The sequence below is a fragment of the Orycteropus afer genome, unplaced genomic scaffold (genome assembly GCF_000298275.1).
Source record: "Orycteropus afer afer isolate SDZICR_OR568_19922 unplaced genomic scaffold, OryAfe1.0 scaffold00323, whole genome shotgun sequence".
In the NCBI taxonomy this organism is placed as follows: Eukaryota; Metazoa; Chordata; class Mammalia; order Tubulidentata; family Orycteropodidae; genus Orycteropus; species Orycteropus afer.
Genome location: NW_006921910.1, coordinates 2039451 through 2064737, shown reverse-complemented (window position 1 = coordinate 2064737; position 25287 = coordinate 2039451). Strand labels below are relative to the sequence as shown.

General features: G+C 50.8%; 1 protein-coding gene across 1 annotated transcript in view; it reads right to left on the bottom strand.

Annotated features, from left to right (window-relative positions):
• Positions 1-661: 661 nt before the first annotated feature.
• The window catches only part of DOCK3 (dedicator of cytokinesis 3), a 738119-nt gene continuing 713493 nt past the window's right edge, over positions 662-25287 (bottom strand). Inside the window, exons 41-53 of the mRNA XM_007952017.2 lie at positions 23391-23532; positions 22189-22355; positions 21962-22048; positions 21320-21499; positions 20616-20699; positions 20383-20499; positions 17541-17662; positions 16209-16347; positions 15568-15715; positions 7781-7899; positions 6352-6439; positions 1938-2017; positions 662-1171 (exon numbers count right to left, since the gene is read on the bottom strand). Coding sequence (XP_007950208.2) covers positions 662-1171; positions 1938-2017; positions 6352-6439; positions 7781-7899; positions 15568-15715; positions 16209-16347; positions 17541-17662; positions 20383-20499; positions 20616-20699; positions 21320-21499; positions 21962-22048; positions 22189-22355; positions 23391-23532 — 1983 coding nt within the window. The remainder of the gene's footprint in view (positions 1172-1937; positions 2018-6351; positions 6440-7780; positions 7900-15567; positions 15716-16208; positions 16348-17540; positions 17663-20382; positions 20500-20615; positions 20700-21319; positions 21500-21961; positions 22049-22188; positions 22356-23390; positions 23533-25287) is intronic.

Below are 25287 nucleotides of genomic sequence, written 5' to 3'. Positions count from 1 at the left end.
TGGAAGCCTGGCAATGTGCCCCAGGCGTGCAGCTGAGCCAGGTCACACGCCTAGGCTGGCAGGTTGGCTGGCAAGCCCCTCGGCTGCACACTCCTGGATGGAAGAGTGGTCAGGCAGGCAGGCATTTGTGCAAAACAGCTTGTAGCCCCTCATCCACCTGTGCCATGTAGTCCATGCAGTCTTAGCAATCCCTGAATGCAACCATGAGCTTTTCTGTCCACACAGCAAAGAAAGAGATCCCTAGTGCAATTTCCATTCTTCTGTGCATCTCCACCCTGGAGGGCCGGCCTGGGCTCTAGCCCTGGGCTCTGCAGTGCTGCAAAATGATTCAGTCTGTGCTATATCTCCATATAGCTCCATGTCTGAAACTGCAGGAGGAAGAAAGCATCTACTGCACAAAGGAAGGAAAGGAAAACCCATAGAAATGGAAATGTAGAAAATGAAATAAAAAGAGAAGCCACAACCCTCATGCTGCTGCGGCCTCTGTACATGGCAACACACGAGTTCACGGCAGTAGAACGGAGACAGGGTGGTTCTCTCCTGAGTGCCAGGCCTCTCTGGCTCCCTGGGGTGAAGGGGCAGCAGCGGACTTGATTTTCAGACCTGGAGTGGTTGGGCAAGCTGCTCACTGAGGGCGGCGTCCCAGCCGCCTCCCCGCCCCTCACTGTTCCCCTCGGCCGTGCTCCCAGGCCATGCGTGCCTGCTCCTCCTTGCTGCTCCCAGGCGGCATTGAGGCCTTGCGGTGCAAGCCCCGGGGCCTCTCCGCCTCTTCGCGAAGCAGGACGCCTTCGTCATGCTCCAGGGCTGGCAGGCGGGGGTGGTAGGGCTTGGGCGGCAGCGCAGGTGGGTCCATGGGATCCTGAGGGATGACGCACCCCGGGGCTGAGTGGCTTCGGCATGGCTGGGCCTTGATGGAGTCCAGGACGGTGGACTCGGAGAGGCTGTAGTGGACGGGGAGGTAGGATGGCTCGAGATCTTCATCGGCATTCCACGCCTGGCTGGGCATGGAGTCCACGGTGTCGGTACGAGGTGGGGCCTCCGAGGAGTGCCCAAAGTTACTCTCGCTCAAGGAGGACACGCCGCTGCTGGCACTGCCGGACAGCGTCGAGTTGCTTCCGTCCAGGCCCGACTGGGGGCTTGTGGGGGAGGCCGGGATAGGGTGGAGAGGAGACTGTGTGAAGGAAAGGGTGGGCATGTTAGAATACCCCTCTGCAGACAGGCTGGCTGGTCCCCCATGTGAAGGGAAGAGCAGAAGTCTGCTTATTAATGAACTTTAAAATAACCCTCATCAACAGGGGATTTCTTCAGCAGTGACCTACTACCCCACTTCCACCACCCAGCAAGCCAGTGGAGGCCTGGAATCATGTGCTAAGGGCTGAAAAATGGCCCTGCCCTGGCTACTGGGCAGCTCCCAGGCTACTAGCTGGGGTCCTGGGGTCCTGATGGAAGGGTTGGTTGGTCGTCAGGCCTGCTGGGGAGGGCAGAAAGAACTCTGGTGAGCCAGATGGATGCATTCTGCTGATAAAATCTGTAAGAGGCAGTCTTTTCCAGTTTGCAGAAAAATGTAACAGGCAGAATTTAAGGTTTTCTCTCACAGAACTGTGTTGTATGATGCTTCTACGTTCTATGATCTGCCACAGTGTGTGTTTGCCGTGTGCTGCTGGCCAAGAGTCCCTGGGCTTCCCACATTGGCTGCCTACACATTCTATGTCCCGTGTGCTGCTGTGTGTGTGTGTGGGGGGCTTCTGACCCCCTGCTGCCATCACAGGGAAAGAAGGTGTTGCAAAGAGGGTACAGGGGTCATCCCAACTTTCTGCCAGGCTGGGCCCTCAGGGACAGAGGACCAGCGGGGGAGAAGAGGGTTAAGGCCCCTCCTGTAGACCTCCAAATGAGATGAATTATCTTAAGCCTGTGGGACCGTCACGTCAGTACATTACCTTTCGAAGGGTCCGGGCAGGGAGGGCAGGGGGGGTGTCACCCAGGGGGTGATGGAAGGCATCAAAATGTAGGTAATGACCTGCAAAGGGAACAGAACCAGCACCTCAACTGGGGACCCTTGGCTGCGGGCTCTTGGGCTGCACGCCAACATCATCTTGCTGGGCCAACTGGGCAGGCCTGGGATAGTCTCCTGGGAACGCCTCAGCATAAAGGGCCATAGAAAAACCTCTCTTTACGTTGAAGTTCTCCAGAAGGTAAGCTGCTGGGATAAAAGACACCCATTAACACAGGAGGTCACGAAGTCTGAGTGCATCAGAGCCTGTGGCAGCTCCTCAGCCTGTTGCTGGGTGATGACAGACTGCTGGTGAGCATCGGGCCTGGCACAGTCATCATTTCCACGGTCTTCGGCCTCCCTGAAGTCTCAGGTTAGGATGTCCTTGCCGAGCTAACCTGCGGTACTCAGAAACCTCACTGACCCCAGAGCCCAGCAGGATGCTTCCTGTGGTGGGGATGTGTGTTCCTTGGCTGAGTCAGCCCAGAGAAGGGCCCATCTTCTCAGCCTGCATGGCTGCCGCCCTTGCCCCTGAGCAGAGTCTGAGACCAGAGGCTATCTGGGGGACCCACTGGAGGTCTCCTTACCATGTGGCAGGCTTCGGGGAGGCACTGGGGGGGCCAGGATGCACCCCACATGGGCAGACAGGAAAGGCTGGGCCTCTCGGGCTCCGCTATCCAGGCTCCAGCTGCTGGGGGCTGCTGGCACCACTGAAGGGTGGAAACAGACGGCACGAAGAATGGAGGTTACTTCCTGGGAAGCCCATCCCAAGCCTGTGGCTTCTTCAGGTGCACACCATGTACCCAGCACACGTGGAATTGGCAGGCCAGCCTCTGGAACTAAAAAACACTGGCCAAGCAAGGCACTGTGGCCCAAGGACAGGAGAGTGGCCAGGGACGGCAGCAGCTCAAGAAGAATGGCAACAGACAGAGTGAGCTGATGTCTGACGAGTGTTCAGGATGAGGCAAGCTAAGAGAAAGTGTGGTGTGGGGTGAACAGCTGCAGTCTCCAGGACTCGCCAGTAGGAAAGGAGAGGAGAGAAGAGGAAACAGGAGAGGGGCAGCGGGGCTAGGTGAGCAGAACAGACGAAGAGACCCAGAGAATATGTAGAGAGTATGAGCCAGAGAGCAGCTGACCAAAGTCAAGAGCCAGTGCTCTCTATTGCTCAGACCCAGGGGGAAAAGTGGGGAGGAGGATGGTTGGGGTAGGGGGATGGAGGCAGAGACTGCCTCCTTCCAGAGTTGGGTGCATGGCCAGGAGCTGCCCTCCACATTGGGCCCTACAAAAGGCCTGTAGTGATGGAGAAGCTTGATTCATCTCCATCGTTCCCACATCTACTGGCTGGGGTTGAGATGCACAGGAAGTTTTTCTAGGCAACGACTGGTGTTCAGTGTACCCACTAGAGGAAAGTATATAAAGCCCCGGGGTTGCAATCGAGGTCCGGATGGACCCTCTGCCCCACTGCTTCCTGGAAAGGGGAGGGCTCAGGAACCCATGTATTTTTTGGGCATCCAGAGAGGCCCAGTTCATGGCACCTACATGCCATGGATGCAGGACAGAGTGACTTCTGGGCAAAGGGGAGCACAGAGTGCCATCTTTGCTAACGGAGGAGTCCAGTGGCCAACACTGGCCCCTCAGCCCCAGTTGGGATGAACAACTTTACAGGAGGAGAAAGAACAGGAATGGCTGGCCTATTGGGGTCTGAGGGTGCCACTGTGCAGGAGCAGCAGGGGACATGTGATTTCTGTCGCCCAACTCCTAGAGGAAAAACACCACCAAGAAGAAACATGTCTTTCCTCTGCTAGGCAGTCAGAAGCAGGGAGAAAGCTCACAATCTAGGTGCCTAGCTGCTGGCTTTGTTCTAACACAAAGTTGTAGCTAAAGTGACCCTGAGGAGGCCAGGGTTTGGGTTCTTTCTGTCTGGCACTGAGTGGGGAATGCCAGGGCCTGATGAGGCCTAGGAGGTTCTGGAAGGGAAGGAGCTGAGGTCTGGCCTTCAAGGAGGATGGTGTTAGGAGGGGCTGGGCCCATGGTGGCCTAGGGATAAACAGGTGACATCCACCCTCCTCCTTTTCATTGGTCAGGAACTGGCATGGGCTTGCAGCAGAACACAGGGTAAAACCCAACTATCTAAACACTGTTCTAAGGAGGATTGCTCAGTCTCATGGTATGGCTGGTGGCAGGAGGCAGCTGATACTCAGCTGTCACCTGACAGGAGGAAAGAACTCTCAATCTCTGATGAGCAGCAGGTGGGCTCCAGCAGATGGCCTCTTCAGAGAGCCTAAGCCACCCCAAGAACTGAAGCCCATTCTTGTCCAGGCTCTCCACCATGTGAGCTTCTGGGTCCTCTGCACTGAGGCACTCCCCACAAAAAGCCACCAAATCTCAGGGAATGGGCAGGTTGGAGAAGGGTCTGAGCAGTTTCCCCAAAGAGCTTAGATAGTCCAAGATCTCAGATGCACTGGAAGAATTGCAGTGCTACAAAGTCTCACCCACAAGGGCTCCAGGGAACCTGAGGGCTGAAGCCTGTTGGGGAAGAAGGCTAAGGCTGCAACAGTTTATAAAAGGGTGTCTAACTGAGCCACTTCATACAAACCAGAAACCATCAAACTCACACTACAGCCCAGTGTTTGCAACCAGTGGACCTTTGCCATGTAGCATTGGGACCTGTGAAGATTCTCGAGATGGAGTAACTTGTCCTGGGAGAAGAAGGGCAACCCCTGCTGTGCCCTGTCCATATGTTTCTCCCTCTCTCAGTGTTAACAGCTGCTCAAGACTAGCCTGGGTCCCCAGTGAACAGCCCACAGCCCCGAGGGCAAGTTTGCCTGTCTGCCAGTCATTGCCTGGCAAAGAGAGATACCTGCAAGTGAAGAGGTAGAGTCCTCATGGGAAGATCCAGGTAGAGACTTAGGAGGTTAGCACCCTGGCCTACGTGTTCCTACTGGGCACAAGTCTAATTTGCTGTCCACTCAGTGTGGCCTTTTGGTGTGGACATGCTTGGTCTGGGCTCAGCCTGTGTTCTGAGACAACCCCTTTGGTCCTCACACCTGGGCATGGGCGTGTCCAGCTTCTTGCTGCAGCCTGGTGGAAGCCTGGAGCTCTTCTGTGTCCAACTGGGGTAGGGTCCTGGTCTCTATCAGCACTCATCCTCAGCTCTGAGCCCATATGGGCTCTTGGCTAGTTCTGAAGATGCTCCACATGTCAGGCAGAGAAAGGCCACTGGCCCTTGAGGCCAAAAGGATGCTTGGTTTTGGGTCACAGGTACAAGAGTCCAAGTAAGCTGCATGTTTTCAGGATGTACAGTTTTGAGTCTAGGAAGGCATCTTCAGCCCGAATCTCCAGGCCTCTGTGGCTGAGCAGCTGGCACCAATGCTCACCAGGCACTCCTTAAAGAGGACACAGAGGTGTGTCCTCCATGATGAGCAAGGGAGGAACAATGACAGTGTGGACAGCAGGCAGTACTTGGTGGGGAGGTGCGATGACAACTTAGGAGAGACATTTTCCAATGGACTAGGGGACAGCAGGCTGTGTTGGTGAGGCCTGAGTGTGCCCTAAACTCCAGTAGGACTGGAAGGGAACCTATGGGGAAATAGAGGGTCAGGTTCTGCACAGCAGGAAGGGTCAGTTCAGTTTTCATTTAGGTATTGTCCTGTGTTGAAATTAACTCAGGTCTCCACATGTAGGGCTTCAGGTCAGGCTCATACAGGTCAGAGCCTGGTTCTGCCATCAGCTTGTAGGAGCAGAACACAGAGGAAAATTGTCCAATTGAAAGAGCCATTGTTCTAAGAAAGACTGCCCCGTTTTGTAATGTGGTTGATGGCCTTGCAATGCATAAGATGGATTCACAGCAGCTGCTGGCTAGAGTGGCTATAGGAGGACTGGACCCAGGGCTTCAGTTGGAGAGGACTGTCTTTGGAAATTCACTTTATCACAGCCTGTCCTCCCCATTTGTCTTGGGCTCACTTGACCCTGTTCTGAGCTCCAAGGAGAGGTCCCTTAGGGACCAAAGGAGCCACAGGGTCTGCTGCCCAGGGGAGTAGGTTCCACAGTTTTCACATAGCAGCCTCTATTTCCATAAATTTGAGCTCAGGGTAGGTGGCAACTGAGGCCTTTCTGAATGTGGGCCCTGTGCAGGGAGAGATCCAGACAAAATAGTGAGATCCAAGCCTAGCACCAAGCCAGATGCAGGTTAAACAGTGAGCACAGGAATTGGTCAGGACTCTGCACGGATAGATAGAGCCCAACATTGGAATATGGCTCAGCCTTGGCCAGCTGGTGCTCAGGGACAAGAGTTAGACCCTCGGGTTGGGGATAGACATAGGAGAACACACCTTGGGGAGAGAAGGGGTGAGAAACAATACCTTTTTCAGCCACAGACAGATTGGGATCACTGCAGGGTTTGCAGGGTCCAACCACTTGCTGGAACAGTGCCCGCTGGAAATTTGGCAGCTGAGGGAAGGAGACAAACATAAAAGAGGATAAAAACGACATGTTCTGTCTTGGGAAGCACAGGTGGACCCTAGGAGCAGGGGCATGCTAAGGATCAGATGGGTAAATCAAAGCAGTGCTATGGGTCATGCTTGAGATGGTTCGTGAGCTCTATGCCAGTCTTAGGGGAGATGGTCCATGAGGGTCTTGCTGTGAGAGCTGCCATGTGTACTCATAGCCTCTGTGACACACCCTGCAGTGCCCTGTGCAGGGCCCAAGGAAGAGGACATAGGTACCTGAGACTGTCCAACTGTCTGCCACGGAGACCGACTGGCATAAAGGTTTTGGGGAGCCCCTTCACTCATGAGCAAGGAACTCTGGTGGTGTAGTGGTTAAGGCATTTTGGCTTCTAACCAAAAGGTCAGTGATTCAAACCTACCAGCTGCTCTGTGGAAGAAAGGCCTACTCCTGTAAAGATCTACAGTTTTAGAAACCCAGTGGGGGTTCCTATGAGTCAGAATGGACTCAGTATCAGTGAGTTTGGTTTGGTTCGCTCAAGAGCACTGGCAGATTTAGTCTCCTAGAGAGGCCTCTACATAGCCCCACATTAGCAGACAGCAGGGGAAAAGGGAACACCCAAGCCTAGAGTTACAGACAGGACCTGTTCTAATAGGCAGCTGCCACGCAGACCTGCTCCCTCAGTCTGGCAGGGCTTAATACACAGAGAGGTACCATCAAGAAACTCCCGGCACTCCAGGGCTGGATAACAGTTGCTTGGAGATGATTTTCTTGGATTCTGATGGAGGCACAGGGGCAGATTGGACAGGGGAGGGAGTTAATCCCTGGAGCTTTTTGCTCAAGCCTCCCAGGCAGAATATTTAGAGGGCTATGCAAATGATGGTGGCGTGCAGCCCCAGCAGGTAGTGAGGGTTTTGGGTGAGTGGTTGGATAGGAAGGGCAGCGCTTGCCCCAGTGAGGTGCTCCTCACACACACAGGAAGGAAGCACATCCTCTAGACCCATGTCCACCACTTTCTTCTTGGGACAAGCTGCAAAGAACCAGTGTTTTCTGCCAGACTGTTTAGGCATGAGGAGCCTAGGAGGTTGCCCATAAGGACAGATGCCCACACAAGCAATGGTCGTTCTAACTCTGCTGCTATACTACCCACACCTGTGCTTTGTGTGGACTGCTGGTCCTCAAGTTCACTGCCATTCCCACCTAGAAGCCCAGCAGCCTCTTGAGGGATCTTATGGCAGAATGGGGGAATCACTTAGGATAATGACGAGGATCTCACAAGTGCAATGAGGAAAAGCCAGGGCAACACACTTGCATCAGAGAGCAGTTGACAGGGTGATCCAGTACCTGTCCATTCTCCAGGATGGCTGCAGGATACATGGCACTGCTTGGGCGGTCCCGGTGTGTGGGCAGCAGCAACATCATTTCTCGGGTGTGACGGTACTTATCTGGCAGAGAGGGAGAGCCTGTAACCAAGTGAGAACAATCACGCACAGATGACGAGCCACAGATGGAGGGCCCAGTGGGCAAGCATTCTTGGGCCAAGGAAGTGGAGTAGGTGTCCCCTTACAGTTGGAGTGAGATGAGGTCAGCAAGCACAGCAGGAATGAAGCAGAGCCTGGTGGTTAGATGGTGGCAGTGGTAGCACCTGGTGTCCCAGCCAAGGCAGACATACTGCACGCTGGGGCACTGCAGACTCACTGACTGAGCCCCCTCACCATGCTCAGAGGCCGAACAGAGCACTGGGTTCAGGACCCTAGAGGCCTGCTGAGCCCAGCACTCTCAGGAGATGGGTATGGCCTGGATGCTGGGCTCTCTCAGGTGCCCAGGCCAGCTTATAATGGAGCTATCACACAGAGACAGAGACATTCAGGTAACAGTCACATAGTTCTTACATGACATGTTGTCTCCACGTACTCACCTTATGTCCTGACACCATTAGCCCTGTTCTCAGCTGACCCTCTACGACCCTCTCTTCCCAGAGGCTTCTCCCTCCCAGGAACCAGGCCCCTGACAGCTGGCCTCTGCCTTCCTAGCTGCCCTACTGCTGTAGCCCTGGAATCAGAGCCTAGCACAGAGGGGGTCTCTCAGGTTTTTTGCTCTTAGACTTGCTGTCTTCAGTGAACTCAGGGGTCATGGAGCTGATCTGGGAGTCACAGAAACTTTAACCCAGGCTCTTCAGTTGACTTGGTTCAGGTTCTTCCTTCTGTGAGATGGTCCTCTCCTCTGCTCTTAGGGGCTGTTATGGACACCAGACCATGCCAGATGTGGGTTGGCCAACTCTCCATTGATGCAGACCGTGGACCTGATCTTGAGGGGAACTTCCACGGAAGCAGTAAGAATAACTTGCTGGCTTTTCTGGGGAAATGGGTAATCTGGAAGGCCTTCCAAATGTGTACCATTCATTATGCCAGACACCAGTAGGGGTATCTAGACCCCTCACAGAAGGACCATCTGGAACGCACTGTCCTCTATTTATCCAGGGGCAGCCCTTGGCTAGCTCAAGTGCTCAGAAGTCTGCTCTGTGGTACGGCCTGACTGAAGCTGTAGGGTCAAGTCCAGCCCACAGGCTCCAGCTGAGAGGTAAATCTGTAGCCCCTGGAGGTTCTGGGTCCCCAACACCCACGATGTCTCTGGAGCTTTCCTTTGAATATGTGATGTAGGCCCAGTCAAGGCACAGCTAAAAAAAAAAGGGGTCTTCTTCAGCCAGTTTTCCCCAAGTGTCCTTGAGAAATTCTTCTTGTACTCATTTTGGTCCAAGAATATGAGGCTTAAATACTTTGAAGAAGTCAGAGTAAGAAATGCCAGTAATGAAATTATTATTTATGTAACTTCCTCCACAGCTAGTCTGAATGGTTCTGTTTGTGGAACCTCAGGGCTTGCTTTAAGACATTTGAAAATGTGTTTTACTGTTAAAAGAATGATTAAAGTAAAATTTTTAACACACTGGGTCTGAATTGCTACTATTTGGTGAATTTACTAATTTCAATGTTCTCTATTCAGAAACGTTTGCAGCAGTATATTGACAGAGAACTTCCAGAGGTTCAAGTTGGATTCAGAAGAGGACGTGGAACAAAGGATATCATAGCTGTTGTCAGATGGATCTTGGCTCAAGGCAGGGAATACCAGAAAAATGTTTACTTGTGTTTTATTGACTATGCAAAGGCATTTGATTGTGTGGATCATGACAAATTATGGACAACATTGAGAAGAATGGGAATCCCTGAGCACTTGATTGTACTCATGAGGAATCTGTACCTTGACCAGGAGGCTGTCGTTAGAACAGAACAAGGGGACACTACATGGTTTAAAATCAAGAAGGGAGTGCGTCAGGGTTGTATTCTGTCTCCACACTTATTCAATCTGTATGCTGAGCAAATAATCTGAGAAGCTGGACTATATGAAGAAAAACGTGGTATCAGGATTGGAGGAAGAATCATTAACAACCTGAGATATGCAGATGATACAACTTTGCTTGCTGAAAGTGAGGATGACTTAAGGCACCTACTGATGAAGGTTGAAGAATACAGTCTGCAGTATGGATTACATCTCAACATAAAGAAAACAAAAATCCTCACAACTGGACCAATGAGCAGCATCACAATAAATGGAGAGAAGATTGAGGTTGTCAAGGAATTCACGTTGCTTGGTTCTACAATCGATGCCAACGGAAGCAGCAGTCAGGACATTAGACAACGTGTAGCATTGGGAAAGTCAACTGCGAAGGAACTGTTTCAAGTGCTGAGGAGCAAGGATATCTCATTGAGGACTAAGGTGTGCCTGACACAAGCCATGATATTTCCAATCGCCTGGTATGCATGTGAGAGCTGGACAATGAATAAGGAAGACCGAAGAAGAGTTGATGCTTTTGAGTTGTGGTGCTGGCGGAGAATGCTGAAAGTACCATGGACTGCTAAAAGAACTAACAGATCTGTCCTGGAGGAAGTGCAGCCAGAATGCTTCTTGGAAGCAAGAATGGCCAGACTTCGTCTCACGTATTTTGGTCATGTTGTAAGAAGGGACCATTCCCTGGAGAAGGATGTCATGCTTGGTAGGGTGGAGGGTTGACAAAAGAGGGGGAGGCCTTCAACGAGATGGATTGATACGGTGGCTGCGATGATGGGATCAAGTATAGCAGGGATTGTGGGGCTGGCGCGGGATCGGGCAGTGTTTCGTTCTGCTGTGCATGGGGTCACTATGAGTCGGAAACGACTCGACGGCACTTAACAACAACAACAATGTTCTCTTTTAGAACTTATACTCTAAGGGGACTAAAGAAGATGAGCACATAAAGAAAAAGAGAGAATAGCTTCTAATCCCACTGATTTCTATAGTGCTTTCTCAGCAGGAACTCAGACTGTTCCCTGAGCTCTGCCACATCTCTGGGTAGGGCTACCCTCTGCTTAGCATGCACAGAGACACAGTTCATTTATGTCAAACTCCTGTTTAATGCCCATGCCAACCAGCATATGGCTGGAACCTGGTATGCCGCCTTGCTCAGATTGGCTGTGGTCTCTTCCCTCATGGAGTTCACGCCTGGCTCACAAGCCCAACACAGATCTGTATAGTCAATATCCTGATGCATGTTGGACACTGATGGAGGGACTCCACCATCTAATGGAGGGATCGCAGCTTGCACACCCCAGCTGAGGCCCAGGGGCGCCACTGAGGATTAGTATCCATGTTGTAGAGACCTCTCAACATCGGTTATTTTGAGCTACCACTAAGTTTTCCAACTCCACTACTTCACTTCCTTCCCACTAGCCTCTGTCCTGTCATGCAGCCAATCCCATGAAAGCCATGAAAAGAGAAGATGATGACTGCTGCTGCTGCTTTTTTTTTTTTTTTTTTATGGCTACTTTTCACGAACACATGTAAACATCTTCTGTGTTCACAGGACTTTTTTTTTTTTTTTAATTGTGATTTGGGTGAAAGCTTCCAGAGCAAATTCACTTTCCATACAGCAGTTCACATACACTTTGTCTCATGACATTGACTACAATTTCCCACAATGCAACAGCTCCCCACACTTCCTCCCCATAGTTACCTCTTCCCTGTGTCTTTCCCTCCAAGTACTCCTGCCCCCTAGGCTATGTTCCTGTGCGTACGGAGCCCTTCTATTCTCCCATGATTGTTCTCTCCAAGGAGTGTATCTACCTAGTGTAAATGTTCACCTCATATGCCTGTCTTTTGTTTGGCTGGAAGCCACAGGTGTGGGTTCAATTCCAGACCTGAAGGGCAGGTAGGGGCCATAGTCTCAGTGGTTCCATCAGGCTCTATCAGACCAGCAAACCTGGTCCCCCTTTTTGTTTTCCAAATGATTTTGAGTTTTGTTCCACATTGCTCTTCCACTCTACCCAGGATGTCCTTTATAGATCTCCCTCCGAGTGGTTGACAGTGGTAGCTGGGCACCATCTTGTTCTTCTGGTTTCATAGTTGTATAGGCTGAGATCACATGGCTGTGTTCACAGGACTTTTGAACTGCTTGAGTTGGCCAGTAAACTCCAGGGAGTCTGAGCCCTGGCATGACTGAGCTAACCCAGCAGCATCATCCAAAATCCATTGTTTCTGAGTGCTATTCCATTGTGGTGATTCCAATCAATGTCACAAACAAAATGTGTATGAACTGTTGAGTGGAAAACCAGTTTGCGCTGTAAACTTTCACCCATATCATAATTAAAAACAACCAACCTTGTGTTTAATTGGGAGCTCTGGTGACGTAGTGTCTAAGGCATTTGACTGCTAACCAGAAGGCTAGCAGTTCAAGCCCATCAGCCACTCCTCGGAAGGCAGACTGGGCAATCTACTTCCGTAGTGATACCTCCTCGGAAACCCAAGGAGGGGTTGCTATGTGTCGGATCATACTCAATGGCAGTGAGTTTGGTTCTTTTTAGTTTTGGGTTTAATTAGCTTTTTGACCACCAGAGGGAGCTACTGACCTACAAGAGTTTAGATTGAGCCTTGCTGGCCCTTTATCTCGAGTTTTCCAAAACAAAAGGACCCATACATAGCAGAGTGTCAATGGGGATGACAAGGAAGGACACTGGTCTCATGGCCACTCCTGGGAGTGGAGGAAGTGACTCCGATGCAAAGGACTCCTCTCCAGATCACATTTTCCATGAAAGCCTCCCCTTCACATGTTAATAAAAAGGCAAGGCAACCACTGCTGTGGAGTCAGATCCAACTCATAACGACCCCTCTTTGGGTTTTCAAGGCTGTATTACTACGGAAGTAGATTGACCAACCTTCCTTCCGAGGAGTGGCTGCTGGGTTTGAACCACCAGCCTTCTGGTTAGCAGTCAAATGCCTTAGGCACTATGTCACCAGAGCTCCCTCACATGTTAATACCACACCTCAAACTCCAAGAGTGGATGGCTCCTCCCTCTGTGCCTCTAGAACTTCAACTACTGTGTCAACCACATTGATCTGAAAACATCAGTTCTTCTCTGTGATGCTGGGTCACAGTATCCTGTCTTCTCTCATAGGGCCTAACGTTGTGCTTGATAGACAGATGTCGGGCCCCCAGCTTCCTCCAGATGGGCTTGCACTTGAATTACATGGATGTTGTGGTCTGTAAGTGACTTTCTGCTCCTTCTTACTTTCTTCCCTGCTCTAGGCCCAGTTCTATTTAACCATTTTGTTCACGTTTGCACTGAATGCCTACCCCAGAAAGGGAAGGGACTTCTCTCAGCCTTCCTCTACATGGCATTTTGGAGACTGACCACTGGGTAGGTTGTCTCCAAAGATGGAGATCATCGATGTCTTCCCTCCCAAAAAGTATACGCCATTTGTCTCATCATAAAGCAGATTCTTGTTCCCCTCCCTGGAACGTGGCTTGGCCTTAGTGGCAGACTGAGTAGCCAATAGAATGTGGAAAAAGGGACATTCTGAGACTTCCAGCATCTCTTGGAATGCTTGCTCTGAGGAAAATCAGCTGCCATGCTGTGAGAAGCCCAAGACACATGGAAAGGCCACATGCAGGTGCTCAGGTTGACAGTCCCCGCTGAACTCCTGCCTGACAGCTCCTTAACTCCAAGCCATGTGAGTGAGCTCTCTTGAACATCACCTCAACTGAGCCTTTAGATGTTTCTGGCCTCAACTGACATATGCCTACAATCTCATGAAACTCCAAGTGAGAAACACTCAGTGAGCCTTGTTAAGCTACAGGACAGTGAGAGATGATAATAAATTGTTGCTTGAAACCACTAAGTTTTTGGGTGGTTTATTATGCAGCAACAGACAACCAGAAGGGCCGTTAGCCATGTCATCTGAAAGAGAGGGGTTGCTTCCAAACCAGGACAAAATAATTTCTCTCTATTCAATTTTGATGTAGTGCTTCCTGAGGCAGGAGCCACAAGGATTCTTCATAGGGCGCTCAGTCAAAGTTTGATAGTGGAGAAATTAGTAAACGGTTAGCAGGAAGAAGAAAGGTGGTAACAGCAGTCTATGAGGTCCCTGACAGCAGGGCCTGCTTGTTCCTCATCTTTGTTCTGTCCAGGGCACTGAGTACCAGGCACAACCTAGAGAAAGCACCTAAGAAGTGTCAGAGTGGGATTTAGCTAAAATGTCCATCTTTGCTGCCTTCTGTCTTTATCAGTAATCATAATTCAGAGATGTCTTCAGTAAGAATACTCAGACAAAGGCATCAATATGGCTGAACATATCTTGGAGAGTCGTTGGGTTAGGAAAATAAAACAGATGGATTACAAAGTCAGTTTCTGCAGCTCTATTCAGGAGCATTTACCTCAAGACGTTGCAAACTGACCTCTACTATAGCCTTCATGGCTAACTCCTCAGGAACACCTTCCTTTTTATTTCCAAAGCCATCTTTCTTACACAAATCACAGTTCCTTCTCTATGTTTCCAGCCTTTACATATTGACACATCTTCAGCATGTACCGATTTGTTGGTTCATCTGTCTTCTTTAACCTTTTGCTAGAAATACCTGCTCCCAAATGTTGGTTTCCCTTTTCTGAATGCCACCGTCCATGCAGGAAGGCCGCATGGGAAACGGAATGGTCATCAGACTGTGGGCTGGTGAGTGGAAAGCCCTGTGCTCCAAATCCAACTTAGCCACGGACTGGCTACGTGGCCTTAAATCTCTTTCACTGGACCTATTCCTGGCAGGGAAATGAGGATTGGGCTGGATCCTTCAGGCAAGAGTCTGTGATTGCACCTGTTGCAACTTGACCCCTCTTTCCTCCATCCTCTGCCGAGGCTTTTCTCAGGTGGCCACTGCATCTCCCCACCATGCCACACTACCCCCATTCTCTTCATCAGTCCACTGTGGGGCTTGTAGGTGTATGTGCTTTGTAAAAGGGGCTATTTTCCTCTAATGACCCTCCAACTCATAAGTTTGTGATATCTCTCTTTGTCTTTACAATGATGGACACAATGGCCAGTGGCTGGCAAGCTCAGACCACTCTCTGCTGCTACTATCCTGCAGAGATCACCCTGGGAAGCACTAGAACCTAGTCACCAGGGCTAATTTCCATTCCACTCCATGTGTTTCTATCTAAAGGGGCAGAGAATCAAATTTCACTGCAGGAACTAGGATCAGAATGTGAAAAAGAGGCCAGCTCTCAGAGAACAGTATCTATTCAACTGAATAAGAAATCAAGCAGTAATTGGCAAAGTAAAGAGTTTCTTGCAGAGCCAGCTCTCCTGATTAAGCCTTTCTCAACTGAAGAAAGTGGTTTTGGTTGTTGTTATTGTTTTAGATTCATATTTTTCGGGGTTAATTTTAGGCTTCAAATTTGCTTTTTATACTTTGTCATCATACTTGATTCCTCAAGACAAACGATTCACTCTTGTCTCAACTTTGATCTTTATTCTTGCAAACATTTCAATGGGAAAAAGAAGTCAGCTTTCTCCCAGCTTGTGTGTTCTCTTACTGAGGTGGAGATGGCTACCTCAGCAGCAGGACTGTGACCACTGCTCAGAGCAGGGCCTGAAGCCAGCCAGAGTGAGATCTGGAGGCAGGGACTCTGGAGTCCTTAGTATTGAAAGCACAGGTGAGCATTCTCTAAGTCATGGGCCACCCTCAAAGGTACAGCCACAGAAAAGAAGGGGATGAGTGGGGCTCACAAAGCCATTTCCTTTCCCTCCTGCAACCTGCACCCTGCCATACTTACCTCGGGCACTGGGAGGGGCAGAGGTAATCATCTGGGATGGTGCTGAGTGAGTAGAACTCAGGCTGGAGGAAGACGGGCTTGCCTGGGACGAGGACAGAACAGACACGTTGGTGACTGAGCCCTGGTACCTGGGGTTGGGATATGTGAGCTGTAAAGGGAGAAGAATCAGCAGGACAGAGGTCTGAGTGGCCAAGAGTGTAGGGTTGGGCCAGAGTTGGCTTCTTCATTCTCTGAGGTGCCCAGACCTGCTGCCTGACACTGCACCCTGGGCCCTGATGGAGGCCAGGCTGGTGCTCACCCACCTCACCCACATGAAGCATGGCTGCTAAGTGGGCCCTGATGGTGCCTGTGGAGGAGGCAGGGCTCAGCTATTAAGAATGCCAGGCAAGAGGGCAATATAGCAGAGGATCTTTCCCAAGGGATCTCTGAGAGCAGCCAGGACTGAAGCTGGGTTTCCCTCTCAGGATATCAGGCCTGGCAACTGAGACTTGGGATGGAGTAAAGGTTTGCTAGCTCTGATAGAGATTGTTCTGAATTCAGGGACTGGAGTACTAGGCAGTACTCACAGACCAGAGCAGCCAGCAGAAGAGCGAGTCCTCCCGGCCTGGTGCCCTGGCTCATTTCCTTGGACAGCTTCGTACCTGCATGTGGTGGTACAGGTCCTCAGGAGCCTCACCGATGGCGCTGTCGCCCAGCATCACCATGTTTCCTGCTTCGCTAGATGTGTGTGAGGAGAGGGAAGATGATGAATGGCGGCCTGTGCCCATCAAGTTCATGGGGCTGCAAGTAAGATTTGGAAACAGTGAGGAGTCAGCTGAGAAATCATGCTGGGTGGTGGGGGACAGTGAAAGGGAATGGGTGAATAAGTCATTCTCAGCCCCAGCCACCTATGGTATGAGGGCTCCCACCCAATGCCCAGACCCATCTGGGGCCTAGAGCAGTTCTGAACCCCACCCTGCTGCTTGGGGGCCCCTGTTCTGGGAGGGTCAATGATGGTTGGACTGGCGTGGCCTCTGCCTAGAGTTAAATGGTATGTGGCCACTCAGTCCCACCAGAACATCAGCAGCTTCTCACTGAGGAGGAATGCAAGAGAGACATGCTGAATCAGGTCAAGGATCTCAGGTCTGAGATAGTGTTCACACCTTGTCCACATCATGATGGGATCTGCTCCTAGGTCAGAGGGGAAGGTAGCAAAATAGCTGGCCATGAACTATCTGTGGGCTTCCTTCCACATCTGTAGCTACGGGCTGGCCAACAGCTCGCCTGAGTCAATAGCATTCATTTGTTCCTTCTCAATTACTGAGTGGCCACTCTGTGCTGACTTGCTGCTCACACTGGAAAACAAGCCTAAGTGAGGGGCACCCCTCACTGGCCTTCCCCCCTGGCCTGGCCTCCACTGAACATTCTGAAGTGGACCCCAGGCAAGCCAGGACTCCTGAGTCCAGAGCAGCCACACTTGGCTGGCTGTGTCATCCTATTATTCTCTTCTTTAAAACCTTCCTCAAGTCGAAATGCCTGAACAGACAAGGCACATTCAGAGCTGGTCCTGGCCTCCCTCCCGGGCGCTAGAATCCTGAGTGCCTGCCACTTGGCTCTATGCACAGTGCTGACCAGGCTGGCTTGCTCATACCTCGAGGCTTCTGCAAATGTTACTTTGCCTGGATCTTGCTCCATCACCTTCCTAATCTCACCTCTTTTCTGCTTTGCAAACTTGTATTTATGTTTCAATAGTTAGCCCAGATTCCCCTTCCTCTGTGTTCCCCCAAAACCATGTATATCCCTCTGACACCAGGGTAGTGACTGGCTGGGTGCAGAGACAGTGTCCTGTGGCAGGAGCTGGGTAAGTGTTTACTGTGCAGCAAGAGGACATGTGAGTGAGTATGCACTAACACTATGTGGGATTTCTGTGCTCTGACCCTTGATCGTCAGACTTCTCTCTGCAGAGGGGACCCTCCCTGGCCCTGAGGCCGTACCTGTGCCGGTGGGTCATCTTGATGCTCTCAGGGCTCATGGGACTATGGGACGCCACAACATTTCCCCGTGGGGTGCTGGTGCCTGAGCATGCAGGGCTTAACTTGTCCAAACTTGGAAATTCCTGTTGAGAAGTAAATGTCCCGTCATCAGAAAGTAAAGAATAAATACGTAATTAAAGGGCAGGAGGGAAGAACTGGCTGGTGGAAGAAAAGATCAATCAATCAGTTAGTAATCGTATATTGTTGGCTGAACCTAAACTGCTAACTTTTTTTGGGCAACCTCCCTTCACAACTGTAACACTCTCCTAACCACACTGGAGCACACACCAGAGCCACAAGGCCCTAGCTGGCCCCATGCACCAAAGATGAAGTTGGTCTGAACTCACAGGAATGCTGTTAACTCTCACTGCACAATAAGTAGAGCAAGATTTGGGAAGCAAGAGGGGAAGGCCTGATTATCAGCTGTGAGTCAGTGCCACCTCTTATATAACGCTTGGGACTGAGTTTTACTGGACTGCTAAATGGCCCAGCTCTGAGTGACCTATTGTACCATCTATAGGGAGACAGGCTGCAAAATCCTGGTGTCAGTAACTGAAAAAGAACACAGTTCTATTTTAGCATAATTAAATTCTTATAATGTACATATACTTCTTGGCAGAAATTTCTGATCTTAGGCCCTCCTGGGTGACAACAGGTTGGTTTGTGTTCCTGTTTGTAACTCTAAGGAAAACAAAGCCCAACTGTCCAGGTTTCCTCAAGTCTTTCACAATCCTAAGTGCACTGGGTGTGTGTGTGGGGGGTGGTTCTGAATTGGTGTGAAGCAGTAGCTCAAATGTGCTTCTGCAGCCAGAGAGGATGCCTCCACGTGTGCACACTGGAGACCTTGATGTACACGGATGAGCATGGTGCGCTTTGTGCCACAGTGACCTGACCATCTGCATGTGAGAGAACCTTCCAGGCAGCCAGGCTCTAGCTGGCAGGGGCACCTGCTGTGACAGGAATTTTGCACTGAGCAGGGACCAGCCAAGCACTGAGCTCTCACCTAACTACCAGCAGGAGGTGCAGTGGTATGGGAGATCATCAGATTTAGGGACACTACCCAGGTTCTTTATTTAAAGGACACCTTCCTTTTAAGAGGAAACCTAAAAGACTTTTCTCTGCATGTTTCACCTTGAAGTACTATGGGGTAATCATTACAGAAGAGAAAAATTCCAGGCTCTGTGGGCTTTTCTTTGGAAAATGTCCCACTTCCCAAATTGCAGACAAGCTTCTCTCTCTCTTTACTTTACAGGCTGCCCACACTTGTGTGGAAATTGTTGTTGCTATGTGCCATCGAGTTGGACCCGACTCATAGTTTCCGCTCCTTGGGTTTCCGAGGCAGTTATCACTACAGAAGTAGATTGCTCAACCTTCCTTCTGAGGAGTGGCTGGTGGGTTTGAACCACTAGCCTGCTGGTTAGCAGTCAAGTGCCTTAGGCACTATGCTACCAGAGCTCCTGTGTGGAAATTAGCTACCTTCTATTCTGGGGACCTAGAGGAACTGTGGGAGCTCTGGTGGCACAGTACCTAAGGCACTTGACTGCTAACCAGAAAGCCTGGCAATTCAAACCCACCAACCACTCCTTGGAAGGATGATTGGATAATCTACTTTCATAGTAGTAACGCCTCAGAAACCCAAGAAGGGGTCACTATGAGTCGGATCCGACTTGACGGCAATGAGTTAGAGGGATTGAGTGACCAAAACCTCTAACATCCAACAAAAAAGCAGATGAGCCTAAAACAGTTCAGGCCCACTGAGTCTGGGTGGCCCAGCCTCCTCCAGGTCTCTGTGGCCAGTGGCCATCCTGAAGGGAACTCTGGGTCTGATAGCCTGGCTCAGCACTGAACAGCTTTAGTTCCTTGCCTACTTGTCACTTCTACCCACTATTCCTGCATAACGAGGAGAGGGTTTTGCTTGGGTGCCAGGTGGCAGAAGATAACTGGGCCTAAAGCCCTTGAGACTTCTTGTCAGCCTGTTTAGCAGAAAGGTTTCTCTAGAAAACACCTGGAGTCAGCCAAGGGTGAGAGTATGTGAACAGGGGCTCAGGACCACTTGAACCCTATCCTTAACCAGTCAGCATCGCCTGCAAGACCTGCCAAGGACAATTTGTCCTGGCATAGAGGCCCTCTCTGTGTGCATCAGTCCTTGGGCCAATCCCTGCTATGGATGCCTACGAGCCAGGCCAAGTCAGGGAGACCTTCTGGGGTCTGGGTCAGACCCACAAACTGCTTGATCCCTCTAAGAGCAACCAATATGAAAGAACTGCCTACCCTCAGCTATCTCTGACATGAGCCTGGCTCCCAGACATGTTGGAGGAAGTTGGGTGGAAGACGGTAGGAGGGAAGAAAGGGAGTTAGAGGAGAAGGATGACGAGATGGAAAAGAGAAAGAGGGCGAAAACGGGAGGAAGAGGAAGAGGGAGAAAGGGGAAGGAGAGAGCTGGGGAGAGAGAGAAGGCTCAGGCCATGCTTTATTTCTTTAGGCTCTTGGGATAAAAAATACCCCCCAAAGATCCCTACATGTGGGCTATAAATTTTAGCTCTTTTCTTTCTCATATAGAAACCTCTACCCATTAGCACGGTGCCCTGAAACATGTTCTTTGTCCTTCAATCTGACTCTTGCTTAGCGGGGGAGTTGAGGGAGAGCATCTGTCCTCTGGATACAGCATCCAGTCCTGTCTCCTGCCCCTGTGTGGCAGGGGATGGCTTCTCCCTGCCATGGCCTCTTTGGTTTGTCACACAGGTCTGAAGGCACTAACATGCCTCAGCCTAATGCAGCGGGGGCAGGGTGGGGATCAGCTTACATGGTAGAGGCTGGCCCGCATCATCTGGAACTGATCAATCAGTTTCTTATGCAGAGGCCGCATTTCTGGGTGCACAAACTTCTCGTGTACTGCCAGCCCGACGCCAAGGACATGGACCTGTTAGGGTAACAGGTTAACTCTGTTAACCAGGCAGCAGCCTGAGAACCATGTCCATTCTGTGGTGCGTGGCCTTCCCCACTGGGCTGCCACCCTCCAGGCCCTGCCACACACACCTGCTCCTGCATGAGCTCTTTGAGCTGGGTGATCTTCTCAGCATCTCCTGGGTGCTTGGTGATGTAATCTTTGTCAAAGAAGGCCTGTGAAAGGAAAGGCTGAGTCAGGCAGACTTCCCAGGGCTCGAACTTAGATAGGGCCCAGGAGACGTGAGTCTGTAGGTATGCCTAAGAGAGGCAGCAGGGCTGCCTCGTCCCAAGAGCACACATTAGCACTCCCCTAGCTTGTGTGAACCTTCTGCAATCAAAGCTAGGCTTTTTGTGGCCAATAAGGACTGAAGGTGGCCAAGCCATCTAAGCCTGGATGCCTGTCCCAGTCCCTCATGTGACCTGGATAGCCTGGGCAGGGCAGGCAGAGCTGGAAGCCTTGGGAGTGGCCAGACTTCTTACAAAGAGCTGGTTAGGCTTCAGGGTTCCTCTTGGAGGCCACTAACATCCTCCCATAATCAGATGGATTACTCAGCTGTTAGAGTTCAGAAAACGAAAAGGAAGAAAAGACCCCACCAGAGAGCTGAGGCACAGAAATCAAGAGTGGCTGGGAGACTGGGCCTCCTCAGAAACCATGCCAAAGGAGTCATGACAAGGAGAGGGCTAACTGGGAAGGCTGTCATGGGGACAGGAGGCTGGAGTCCCCAAAAGAGGAGCCTGGGAACAGCCTTCCTGGTCAGGCTGCCTGTGAAGGTTTGGTCCAGGGCTCTGCTCACCTCCTGGTAGCGCGCGATGCCCCCATTGACAGCTGCGTCGATGACGCCGTTCAAGCACATGCTGAGCAGGTTGATGTTGCCGTGCACCTGCTTGTGCTGATACTGGCTAATCAGGGCCCGCAGCTCCTGGTTCTTATTCTCAACCACCTGGATGGCATTCTCCAAAGGGCTCACCTCCACCTGGGGGCACACAGCACACAGCATCATCCCAGGGACAATGACATTGTTTATCATGTTCCTGAAAACAAGATCTAAGACTTCAATGTTGACTCCTCTTCTTTGTTCCTGTGGACTTGAGACTCCCTGGGCCCTTTCTACTTTTTTCTGATTTTTAAACACTTGGAAGTGCAGCAAATTGTGAGGAGCACCAGTTCTGAAGTCACAGAGCTCTGGCTTCTGGAACCTTAGAAACTAGTTTCCTCATTTGTAAAAGGGAGATTGATAATACCTGTCCTTAGGGGTATTGTGTGGATTAAATGAGACAAGGTACACAGAGCCCCCAGCACAGCACTGGCCTGTGGGAGTCTAGGCCAGGCAGGTAGCCCAAGCTCTCCTTCTTTCTTCAGTCCTTACAGAGGGGCCTCTAGAGCTTGGGCTAAGGGAGCAGCTGTGAAGCTCAGCTTCAACCAAGACATGTCTCACCAGTTCCCTCCGTTCCACTTCAAACCATCGAGAGATGCCAGGCAAGCTGTGGGTCAGGGTCAGGGTGGTACGCTCGATCCACAGGCTCTGCAGGGAGGGCACAGGCAAGAGCAGGCTGTTAGATAAATTCTGGCACATCCTACCTGCCTGAGGGATGGGACAGTGAGGACTTCTGAGAAAGCAGGGCTTGCTGTGGGTACTAGCCCTGATTTCTTTGATTTGCTTACCTTGAATTCATTCTCCTTGTCCTTTGGGCCTTTGTGAAAAGGCCTGTCATAGCGGAACCTCCTTACATTGTTGACACGGTAGAAGCTTTTGACACGATCTGGGACCCTATCCATCTGCAGGACATCTACATACTCTGGAATGGGTGTCACTGCATAGATCTGCAAATCTGGGCAGGAAGTAAAGGGAAAACCCAGACTTGCCGAAGAGAAGGATGTTGAGTGACTTGCCTCTGCTGTCCCCACAAAGGAGAGAAGAGCATCACAGCCCTTGTTTCCAGTTGGCAGGGGAGGTAGGGGCATCTCAAGGGGCAAATCAGACCCAAGCACAGTGACATCAAATCTCCTCGTTCTATCTTCCCCACCCCCAGCTCCAGTAGTAAGTCTCGTGAGCACTCAGCCAAGGTGAGTTGTCAACAGTCAAGTGTTCTCCAGTACCCCTTTAAGAAAGAGGGGAAGGAGGTCAGGAGAATGTAGGTTCTTAACCCAAAGAAGTGAGAGGAGGTTGCAAGGGCCCAGGCCTGCCCACTGTAGGTAAACTATATTTACTGCAAAGCAACCTTTTATTAAAATACTATTTGGAGTCTTTGTGAAGAGAGCAGATGGGAGTCCATTTGTCCTTACCTTTCTGGAACAAGTTTGCCACTCGTGGTGACTGCTATCTGGTCTCCAAGGAGACTGTGTGAGGGGGTGAGGAGTGGGCCAGTGTTTGCATTCAGCTCAGAAGTGCCATCAAGATCATAGGCACTCACCATTCCCCCCAGCCCTCATCCCTGGGGCTCTGTCCTAGTTTATCTGACAAAGACTAGGGACAAAGACTAGTACAGGAGAGTGGAGCAGGGCACTGACGTTATCCCTGTGGCAAGAGCCCTGGTTTGACCCTTATTCACAATGGTTGCTCCTGGGTGGCTGGACAGGCCTCTCACAGGGCAGGGCAGGGGGCAACAGCTAGCCCAAGGGATAAAGGTTCTCCTTCTCAGCTTTGCCAATAACTGGGCCACCTAGGGCTAAGGGCAGGTCATTGCCCCCTCTATGAGGCACAAATGCCCTTCTATGTGTGCACTTGTGATGAGGACACATTCTGGCTTAGGACTTGTGGTTGATCCTTAGCCCAAAAGGCTGACAATATGGCGGGGCCCGCTGACTAGGTGGGCCTCACCTCCCAGAGCCCCAGACCCCTTCCCCCACCAAATGTCAAAAGATACACTGGGCGTCGCATTGAAGAATGGCGTCATCGGGGTGGTTGGGGTGCTGCATGGCGACAGCCTGTGGGAACTCACTGAGCATCCTTTGTTGGAAGGCCTCCAGCCGTTCGTAGTCATGGCCTCGGCACACATACTCTTTGTTCTGCCACAAACATGAGAGCACACTCTATGTCTTGCCTCATGGCTCTCTGTCTCCTCAGGGGAGTCCACAGTTCTTCACCCTACAAATATCCCAGAAACCCCTTCCGTACCAGGTCCTATGGTAGGCAGAGGGCACAGCATTCAATGCCTGTCTCAAGGGAAATGGTGTTCAAGAAGAGAGAACTGCACTCTGATATGGCAGCCACAGGGGTGGGGCACAGGCTGCAGGGAAGCTCAGAGGTGGTAGGGGCACCTTACGGAAAGGGTGTTAAGGTGGAGAGTGGGACGTTGGGAAAAGTCATGCTTGAAAAGAGTCCCAAAAGGATGACCTGGGTTAGCTTGGTAGAGAAGAGTGGGAAAGGACAATTCATGTGGGTACAGTAACAATCAGGGCAACAATGCCAAGACAGGAAAAGGTGCAGTTGGAGGAAAGGTGCATGTGGAGAACCAGTGGCAGGATTGCTGAAGAGGCCTGCTGGGCCAGCTATAGAAACACCATGTGCCAAGGAGTGATTGCTGTGATTGCCATGCAATAATTTTAAGTAGAGGAGTGATTACAGATCATTGTATTTTGAGTCAAAGGACAGACGTTTTTGAAGGATCACTTTTTGTCAGCTGGGAGAAATCGCCTAAGTACTGGCCCAGAGCCCAGTAGGTATTCACTAATTGCTTAGTGCATTAATAAATCCTTTTGGCAACAAATTCCTTTGCAAGTGTGTCAACGGAACAAAGTGACATCATTCTAACTACACATTGAAACCTTGCATTACATCACATTTGGTTTGGGTTACGTCTCAGTTTTTCTTTGTGGAATGAAGCCATGACAAGGTACCCCCAATCTTGATGCTCTGATTCACAGATGGTCACAAGTGAGTGGCTAGAGTAAATCCCTCTGAAGCCTGCCGGTGACATCTGTCCACCTAGTTGCCTCACTAGAGCCACTTTGACACAGCAGTGTCAGCACTGGCAGCCCCTCCTAACATGTCTTCAGGAAAAGGGAGAAAGAGAAGCTCCATAGGGGCACCATATGCTTTTCAGGACAGGGCTGATCACAGGCCTGGCCTTGGAGGACCTCATCCTTCTCAGAAATAGAATTTCTGCCCTCTTTTCATTTTCCCTGTTACTATGGGAGAACTTAGCTAAGGCTGGGCCACATGTCGAGACAGATCAGAATGGAAGGGCAAGACCAGGGGGAAGTCAGTCGCGGTCAGCAAGAATAGGCTCACCAGTGGAACGGATCATTCTATTTTGAGTCAAAGGACAGACGTTTCTCAGGCCTCTGCTTATTAAGCAGAACTGGCCAAGAAGGTAATTGTGAAGAACTGGCCTTTCTGTGTTCACTCACATATGTACAGCCCTCATTAATGTCTCTTCCTGGGTCAAATGAAGAGAAATAGAAATTCCCCCAGAAGGGAGAGCTGTATGTTTTCCTCTCCTTGCAGATTAGTAGATAATCACATTTGTGAGGGGAGGCAGGCAGATGGTCCAGAGGAACCAAGCTGACAGAGCTAAAGTAATAGATGGCCAGGGATGGTGAGGGAGTAGCCTAACCTTCTGGGGAAGGCCCAGCAGGAGGAGGAAAGCACAGAGCACTGACCTTGAGGCTGGCTGTCGGGCTCACCTTCACCTGGGCAAGGGTCCCAGTGTCCCCACAAGAGGCAGATCCGGCTGTCACTGCTTTGCACTTTGTCCTTACCATCTAATAGGCAAACCACTATCCCCACTGGAACTTATGTCATTTGCCACACATGAATCC